The sequence below is a fragment of the Lineus longissimus genome, chromosome 13, assembly GCF_910592395.1.
Source record: "Lineus longissimus chromosome 13, tnLinLong1.2, whole genome shotgun sequence".
NCBI lineage: Eukaryota > Metazoa > Nemertea > Pilidiophora > Heteronemertea > Lineidae > Lineus > Lineus longissimus.
Window position 1 is genome coordinate 2,103,652 of NC_088320.1, and position 9,789 is coordinate 2,113,440.

The following is a 9,789-nucleotide window of genomic DNA, read 5'->3' on the forward strand; positions in this document are numbered from 1 at the left end:
TTTCAAGCTAGTCTTCTTGCCATATTTACAAAATATTTCAAATGTACATGCATTCTGTGAAGTACCACCACTGACTCTTGGGCACTCTAATAGTACAAATATGTGTCCACTATAATGGTGTGTACCAATGAGATGGTAACATTAAAGCATAAAGTCAACTCTAATGGTACACACGGTCCTTGTAAATATACCAATACCATGATTACCAATGCCATTTTAATAACATACACTACCTTTTTATGAACTCTCCACTGGTACATGTACATAATGAATGTACCATTATTTGATAATTGTACAATTACAGTGGAACCCACTCTTGAGACCGAGAGGTGCTGTCCTTGATATTAATGCAAGTATCAATTCGTTTCTTGTACCCCCCTCCTCAAGGGTAATTAAGCTATCACCACTAATCTTTGCCGATGCTTGAGTAGTATTTATTTTTCCTTTAGTGAAAATTTGGCGAAGCTGGAAAGAATAAGGATGCTAATGTGTCGATGTCTTGTCGAACATACAGCCTTACCCAGTAAAATTAGTCCGGTTACTTTATATGACGGTGATAACTGATATATTGTTGATGGTGATGTCTTGACGAAAGAAAAAGTAGCATTGGTGAAAAAAGGGTGATGCTTGAGCCTTAAGATGTCGTTATAGGGTGATAAGGTGTCGTACCCTTGAGGAGGGGGGTACAAGACACGAATTGATACTTGCATAAAGACAGAGGTGTCTGCTTAGGGAGATATACATGTCTAGTATTGTAATCATTGCGACACAACATGGTAAATGGTTTCTAATAGGAGATTCGTTAGATGGACATACATGGTAATAGGCTGTGAAAATAATGGTGTTTACAGCAGACAGTTGACAGTTCACCTCTAAAGCAGTGACTTTGAAACAATTTTTTTTCTGTCATGGATGAATTAAGTAGGCCTATGACTTTTTTATTTCTGTTTATGATAACATACAGGGTTTTTAGAAAAAAAATTTGCACATCCTTTTGGGGCAACCGTCTTCCAAGTTGGCTTTCAATTTTCGGACCAAAAACAATTTTCACAGTTCAGTAACCACGGTGACAGCAGCACACAGAAAACACAGCATAAAGGGAAAGGCGTCATGACTTAAGGCGCAACAGAACAATCATAATCTCACAACAACGAAGCGTTTCCCATGACAGGAGAAATGTCTAGCCAGGGTACCAGCAAAGGTAGCTAGCCAATTACTGCACTTGATTCTACAAGTAAACACAAATAATCTAAATATTTTAAGTTCTGGAACATTAATTTCTCCCCAACCCTTTACATACACATACAACAGTCACAATTTGAGTACGACCACTCAGAGAAAATACTATGCAGTTTGATTTAAGTAGTAATTTTATGCAATGAAGATTGGTATCAAGTTTAGAAAATATCCCCGGAGTCACAGGAACGAAACTCTACACAGATGCAGAATTTCAGAGAATACGAGCCTCAGACTAACACCCCTATAATCCAAATCACGAAATACTTGAGATGAAGAAGCTGGACTGGGACCACTTTTTTGATTTCTTCCGTGTAACTCACAACTAGCTTTCTCTATGACTGTTTATAGCCAGTTGAAAAGATTTAGATATATGTGACCCGTCACAGCAAAACCAGGCGCATGTCGCACAGAAGATGAGCCAAAGTGACACCAGGAGATAATGGAAGAAATTGATGTGCTCATATTTCACAAAAGGCAGACAACAGAGAATTGATCAAACAGTCCGTCTCAAGCTGCCAAGCTCAGAGCGACATGCACCTGGTTTTGCTGTGACGGGTCACATATTTACCTCGTTGCATCATAAGAAAATTACAGAATAACGAAACCGTTCATGTCGTCAAGTACAAAATGTATGGCAACATACATTACAAAGTTAACATTGGGTAATAATCTTTACATGGTCGTCGCTGTTTTTCATTTATCCTACAAATTCTCAAAGGTGCATCAAAGTAAATCGTTTACATACAATGTCAGGAGTGCAAATATGTGACCCGCTCTACCAAAACTAGGCGCTTGTCGCATCTGAACTTGACAGGTTGATACGGACTTGTTGTTCATTTCCCTATTGTAGACCTTTTGTGAAATGTGACCAAATCAGTTTGTAATAGATTTCACAAAAGGTCTACAATAGGGAAATGAACAACAAGTCCGTATCAACCTGTCGAGTTCAGATGCGACAAGCGCCTAGTTTTGGTAGAGCGAGTCACATATTTTGCATGGTAGCCAAAAAAAGAATTACATGCATTTTTCAAATATTTACCATGAGAAAACAATCGGCCAAATCTTGAACTCTTGTTGGTGAACAAAACTACCATTTTACTTTGACACGCCCTGTACATTGGTACCACTACTTTTCAAATGCAATAACATGGAACAGAAACAAGAAATTCACATTAAAGGTATTCCACAGTCACATTCATATACCAGGCTCTAGTCAAGTCTCCTCCAAACCAGGCTTGACACTTGCACAACCCATATAACTGCTCAAGAATGTTCTATCTACTCTTTATATATTTCTGCCAACGTTTATTTTCGTGCTTTTGATTTCCTGCCCTTGATAATTTTTGGCTTGTATTTGATAGCTCCTTTCTTTCTGGACCGGGTCTGGAAAAAGGAACACGATATATTGAGACACATGATGATATAGATCACAAGATATATGAGCTAATAGATCATTAGAGGTCAAGCTCGAAGGACAAAGCATTGCCGAGATCAGACCAGGATTTGATCAAGATCGGTTAGGCACCTTGACGCGCGCTCAACACGTCTGATCATCTCCATCGAACTCACCTTTCTCGATGCTATTCGTCTCGCCGGCTTCTTCGGGGCCGACACCTTGTCCTTGTTGGGTAGATCAAGCACCTTGTATATTCTCACCAACCAGTGTTCAGTCGTGTAAGCCTCTTCCAAATGTGTCAACGCGATATTTTTGTTGCCGATCTCGACGTTTCTGGTACGATCGAAACCAGCTGGGGTTCGGAAGTCAAGCTGAAAGTAAGATTTAGAATCAGAATACAGTAGAACCTCTCTATTAAAGACACCATCAGGACTGCCAAATGCTGTCCTTTATAGAGAGGTGTCCTGATTAGAGAGGTCAAATTGAATGGAAAGAACCAGTTTGGGACCAAAACTAGTGTCCTTAATAGAGAGGTTGTCCTTTATAGAGAGGTGTCCGCTAAGGGAGGTTCCACTGTACTTGACAATGTGAAATGCTCACGAAATAAAGCAGTTTGTAATGACAGAAGTAAAGCGAGCAAAGAAAGAAAAGCAATCTCACCTGGAGCTCTCCAAATCTAAAGTAACTAAGTTTATACATCAAGCAGTTGAGGAGGGTTGGTGAACCGGCTGAATCCACTCGGAATTCACCTTGCTGGGTGAAGTAGTCAGATTCCTGGAAACGTGAGAATAGAATACTGAGAAATGGTTTCGTCATGATTGGTAGGAGGTTTTTTCCCACTCAAAATTCGTTTAGAGGACAAGGGAGGTCATTGACTGAGAACAAGTCCAACACATCAGATGGTCAGAAGATGGGCAATAAGACATGAACCCTTCACATGTTTTGGATGTTCCCAATGGGCTTAACAGAGAACAACCTGTATGGAGACAATGGGTGATATGAATAAAGAGTAGTAAATGCTTTTATCTAAAACTCCATGTACATTTACACTTGGCCTTTCTGTACAAAATTGAAGTAAAAGCATTTGCTAGCCTTTATTCATATCACCCAATGCTACAAGACCACAAGGAACGGCCAAGAATACACGGCCTACGGTTACGGAACCAATGTTTACTGCAGCCTACCTTGATGTCCTTGGGATGTTCCCCCTCAGCAATCCTAACCATCCACAAGAACTTGTTAATGTCATCACCCGAGTAGCCAATCACACCACCAAAGATCACCAGGACGTAATTCACATCTAACATTCGCATGATTTTATAGGCCTCTGTCTCATTGGAGGACATCGCCTTACCAACCTGCAAACATGGAGATATAAGCCTTTAACACGACACCACACAACTGATGTGCATCAACAACTTTCTAAGAGCCGAGCAAAGATTAACCAAGTCTCTGGTTTCAAGTGTCCAACGAAAGAAAATTCGGTAAAGTTTGCCTACAAGATGCATGTTGTACACCAGCAAAGTATGAATTGATCAGCCTTACCAACGCAATATGACTGTTATTCCAAGTGTTGTTATCAACCAGTGTCGTCTTATTCCCCATACCAGCTATCTGGTAACCGTAATCCCACCAGCTCATGACTCGGGCCTTATCATCGGTGTTCCGTCGCAACCAGTAGTAGGCCTCACGGAAATCATCAAGAATCGTGCGAGACCTGTAGAGAGGTAGAAATGTCTTTCATGATAATGCAAACCCTGGAATATTTGAGATCAGTCAAGATCAGTTTAGTCCCGTGTAAACGGCTCCTTATGTCCACGTATACATACCCGTCATGTCCATAAGAAGCTAAGACAATACTGGGACTGGAATAGGCGTTGCTGGTCACCCAGGTACAGTGCACCGCAAACAGCATCAGCATCATCAGTGTTGCTATGACAACCACACTCTTGATATTCATGCCGATTGCCTCCTGCTCCTTAGGTTTGTCTTCTTTGATTTTCTTTGCCTTGCCGACCTGGAGGAGAAGGAGATGTTGTCAGTCAATGTAATTTTATAGTATTCTCATCGCATAGCTTGTTAGTGCATCTTGATGTAGTCAAGATCCCAGACACAGAGGCAGGCCTCTCAATTACATGATTCCTACACCATACAATGGTGCAGGCCGTACAGGATGTCCCCAAATTAGGTCTACTTTTTTTTTTTTTTTTTAATAATATGAAGCGTTTTTTGACCCCTAACATAACCAAATCTCATCCAAATGGCCTAATTTTATAGTTTTACTCTAAAATTATGATTTTTCAGGTGTATGTGGTGATATCAGTCACTAACTTTGATTTATGACGTCGCTGTTCAGGCAAATTGGCGCTATGAAATGTCCCCAAATTAAGCTAAAAAGCAAAAAAACATGTCCCCCAAAATAGGCTAAAAAATACAGGGTGTAGAGGTCTCCACGTAATTGAAAGGCCTGAGAGGCCAAAAATACATTGAATTTGCATCATTGCGTTTATATACCTTATCATAATATTTGTCATTCTTCGCATCCTTGCTCTCCTCTAACTCATCTGTCGGTTTCACCACCGGTTCATCTTTCAAGTAGATGGTGAAGATCTTGGAGAATGCGATGGCCGATAGGACGCAAACCACAGGGGTCAACGTCAACATGAGTCGCACCATCACACCGGCAAAATACGAGGCAGTGATTGCGTACAGCACAACTGAAAAAAATTGGAACTTTTTATTGCAAACAGTTGAACAATAGCTGAATTTGTTTAAGTATCCAACTCCCACTCCAAGGGTCACAGTTTCTTGGTCACCCGGGTCACAATAAGACCCCCAAGCTTGGGTATCATCTACCACACCTTAGAGTGACTATGTACAGATCTATAATATTTTCAAGAGGGATGCTCCTGATTTTGCAATGGTTTGGAGAACACTGAGCATTAGAAAATATCTTACTGAATACTCTTTCATCGTTGATTTCCCGGATGCAGAACCAGACACCTGCAGGAAACGTGCAGATCAGGATGTGCAGATCAAAGAAAAATGACACCCATGTGGTCGGCTGGTGTTCGGACACCGACGCGATGATAGGAATGTGAATCTTGGCGTATCCGGTGTCCCACAGGGAGTAGAAGCGCCCACTCCAGGGGGCTACGTAACCTGCAGAGAAAGTGAAGGCAACGTCAGATAACATTCCAAAGAAATTTCAAAAAGGAATTTTGAGCAAATACATAAAACACTACTCACCTGCATATGTGAGACCGACAACTGCAAGGAACACTAAGCCCGCAGCTCCAATTATGGCAGTGACGAAAAACGTTCTAAATTCTTTTTTGGACAGGAATCCTTGAGTGAACTTCAATGCCCCGTAGGCCTGCAACAGGGCGAACACACCTGAAAAAAGCAAAACGTTTAAAGTTGTCAGAAACCAGACAGAGTGGAACCTTTCTCAGCAGAAACATGTTAGCAGGACAATCTCTTTGTCAAGGACAGTGATTTTGGTCCTGAATCGGTCGTTTCTATACAATTTGACTTCTGTAATCAGGACACCTCTCTTCTAAGGACAGCACTTGTTAGTCCCAAGGGTGTCCCTACAGAGAACTTCTACTGTACTCGCAAGTTTGTGATACAGTTTTAAACACCAGTCAGGCCAAAATTTGACGGTTTACATCACTCAACTGTGGTGTCGAGCAGCAATGGCCCACAGAAGCAAATGTGAATTATGAAGTTTAAGAAAACTTACCTGCGGCAGCCATGTGTTCACTGGTTCTGAGTGGCTGAAACCCAACAAATGGTATCTGCATTGACAACACTAATCCCATGATATAAAACGTTGTGTAAGCTGGAAAAAAAAGAAGATGAACAACATTATTATAAAGGAGATAGCACTATATTTAAGTTTCACGATATTCTATGGATTTGTCAAGGTTACAAAGATCCCTTAGAGACTTAGGGCTGAACATATATATTAACAAAACTTGTCATTACTCATCCAGTGCCTAGAATAAGCTGTTCTTAGCTGAATATGTGGCCCAGTAGATTTTACCCAGATTGTTCAGCTCACCTATGTAAATCCTTCTAGAATACCTCTGCATGAGTAAAAGGACAAATACATGAAGAGGGATGAGGTTGATGATGAACACATAGCCACCCCAGGCTGATACCTGAAAGAGAATGTCACACGCGTCACTAGGAAATCACACTTTGACCAGAGGTCAGGAAATACAAAACAGCCAATCTCTACCTCAATCCAATGAGAGCTATTGTTCTTCTGTTTATAGCCTAATCTGGCTAAGTTGGTGCACACGTTTTAGACCTTTTTTAAGAAAAGGGCCGAAGTTAACACTCCTCTACACACACCTTGAAATCGCTCTTCAGCTTTTATGTTACCGAGTCCAAAATGAGTTTCAACTTACCATATAAAAATAGGACAGAGACGTTAAGACTCCCCAGTATATAGAACCAGTCTTTATGGATTTTATCTGCAAATAAAAGAGTTTGATACTAGATTAATATGGATATCAAGTTATGTTACAGAAACATTCATTTTAAATGGCCTTTCAACACAGCAATGCTTCTCTCATGAACTTCAGTTATTTAACAGATCATATTTTATAACTGGCACAGAAAATAGAAGAACCTGATTGAACACGCTTTACTCACCCATAAATAGTATGTGAACATGAGAGCAAAGATAGCAATGCCTTCGTTGTCGTAGCTCCCAGCAACCGACCTACTGATGTAACCCGGAACTGAAAATACAAAAAGAGATTGATCAATAACCTGAGATGGGAAAGGTTCCCTTTTGATTTGACAAACACGTACTAAAATTTTTTAAGTCTTAGAAGTTTGACCCTTTTTCAAACTTACCAATAGCAATGAAACAAGCTGCGAATAGACCAGCACCAGAATTCCATAACTCCTTTGTCAAGAAGTATGTCGAGATGGCCGTGAGACCACTGAAAGGGAAGGAAAAAAATTACATTTTGATCTTGATAAGATCAGAACACTATTTATGGCAAGTTTACTGACCTATGACCAGTGCTGTTTAAGAATACAACAGTATGATTCTCACCTGAATATTGGAGCTAGGAATACACAGATGTCTCGGATGTGAACAGGGATGTTGAGAAGGTCGAGAACATAGTGAATCGCCCCAGATGTGACCATCAAGCCGGGGTAAACCTGCAAATTACAACGAAACAAGATTAATTAGTATAAAATTCAATAAGATTTGCACCATAGCACTATCATTCCCAAACAAAATACAACCGTCATCAATTCTTTCAGCCTCACTGAGGTTGCCCTGGCATCCAATGATGCAAACGATGTAATTAATTACACATGACAAAGATCTATAAGCAGGGCATGGCCGGAGGTCGCGTAAATTAGTTTGGTATTGATTTTAACATCCATCTCATTTGGCTCATAATGAGCACTATGCTACAAATAAGGCTTTCATGATGATGATCATCTATTTAAGATTTTTGCCTTTTTTTTAATGATACATCCATTACAGTTCCGAGGATCAAAAGGGTTTTGTAATGTGGACAGACTCCGCGGACTCAGAACACTATAAGTCAACACAGCAAATTTGCCTCGCAAACAATGATAAGCTATCAGGACAAATCACCTCGGGCTCTGAACATGGAATAGATCAATTCCATTGTGAACATGATGGATGTGTTTACATGCAAATGCTGAACAAACTGACTTGTTTTTTGTTAACTGCAGCCAGCAAAATGGAATTGATAATATTTTGTTCGCGTCACAGCTGAGGTGATGGAGGTATAATGTCTGTAATGCCCCCCCCCCCCTGTAAAAGTGGCCTGGTTACCTTTCTCATCTGGACTACCATGCTGCCCATTGATATTACACAGCCCGAAAAGCAAATAGCACATCAAATCACTCCCAATAGTTATTCATCAGTCTCAGTGTAAACTTTGATTCAATTGCTGCATTGAGTTGTATCAATTTTACAACATCTGGCCCTGTCACAAACTGACTTACCGTGCCGCCAACAATTCTTCCCAGTGGATACCATGCTCTCTCATCGAACCAATTCAAGAAGTTGTAAAACCCATGTGTGACCATGTGATGCGTGGCACGATAGTTGAACCTAAAAATAACAAATTTATAGCAACTGTTACTGTAGGGGAAAATTTCTATTGTTGCCAAAATGTACAGTAGTCTGTCAGTGATCGAGTTACTCCTATCATACTCAAGCAGAAGCCAACTGAACAATTCACTTATTCAGACAGCAAATTATCAGCTTCAAGAGGCGGAGGCCAGGACATCAGACTATCACTATCAGTAGGCCTATCACAATCGTCTGGGATGGAAGGAGTCAGTGAACCACACTCCCACGCAACCGCGGCCTACACTACAGCATACATGCCAAGTTAACAAAAGGGCGAGTTACCAAATTTTTATTAGCGATTTAACACATTGGGATCAGCAAAAAAATAACACGTTAGTTTCACTCATCGGGAGAATTTTGAAAGCCCTCATGCAATATGCATGCACGCTGTATAAATTTACATACATGTATTGTATGTACAACTTGTAGTGCATTTGTACAGTGAGTCACTGACACTATTCTGTGGACAGAGAAATTTTCCCTCATCAATTTTTGTCTTACCATGGATCGAACTCGTGGATTATGCTCTCAAATCTTATGACAGCAAAAAGCCGAGCGCTGAAACCAGCTAGGCAGGCTAGTGTGAGGATAAAAAATGTCAGCAAACTAGTCCAACCTCCAGGATTTGCGAGGGCACCCCGAATATCATGCTTGCTACCGGCGTCCGCCATATTGATGCATACACTACAGCCACGTCCGGCGGCTGAGCCAATCACAGAAGAGAATTCCTGGTCATGTGATTTGGCTGATCTAGGTCAATCACGAAACTCTACAGGGTGGCCCAGAAAGGTTTTCCCTTGCACAATAGAACTCTACTGCGTTTCCATTGTGTGAGGGGAAATAATTCTGGACCACCCTGTAGTACATGAACTTGTCACCCTGTTCGAAGATGACATCGGAGCGAAAGTGAATTTACCATGGTGAATCTGAGATCTTTTTTGTGAGTGATGTTCAGCTCAATCCTCTTGGTGTTGAATGATTCATTCAAGAACATGTCCGGCAACACCCCTCA

The 9,789-nt window shown here is 40.8% G+C and overlaps 1 protein-coding gene across 1 annotated transcript; it reads right to left on the reverse strand.

Annotated features, from left to right (window-relative positions):
• LOC135498466 (dolichyl-diphosphooligosaccharide--protein glycosyltransferase subunit STT3B-like) lies at nt 1-9,448 on the reverse strand. The gene is made up of 17 exons (XM_064788741.1): nt 9,279-9,448; nt 8,648-8,756; nt 7,713-7,822; nt 7,508-7,596; nt 7,301-7,389; nt 7,054-7,119; nt 6,702-6,801; nt 6,381-6,479; nt 5,885-6,031; nt 5,594-5,797; nt 5,150-5,352; nt 4,465-4,652; nt 4,181-4,352; nt 3,820-3,993; nt 3,296-3,409; nt 2,809-3,006; nt 1-2,622 (listed from the first exon to the last, which is right to left on the reverse strand). Exons 1-17 carry the CDS (start codon nt 9,446-9,448, stop codon nt 2,545-2,547), a joined length of 2,310 nt encoding a protein of 769 aa, XP_064644811.1. The 3' UTR covers nt 1-2,544.
• Between the last annotated feature and the right edge of the window lie 341 nt (nt 9,449-9,789).

Excerpts from the sequence above, each read along its gene's own strand:
- LOC135498466 (XM_064788741.1), bottom strand. The coding sequence starts at position 9,448 with ATGGCGGACGCCGGTAGCAAGCATGATATTCGGGGTGCCCTCGCAAAT. Across the intron at positions 6,802-7,053 it reads CTCTGTCCTATTTTTATATG|GTATCAGCCTGGGGTGGCTA; the intron begins GTAAGTTGAAAC and ends ATTCTCTTTCAG. Across the intron at positions 5,353-5,593 it reads CAACGATGAAAGAGTATTCA|TTGTGCTGTACGCAATCACT; the intron begins GTAAGATATTTT and ends AATTTTTTTCAG.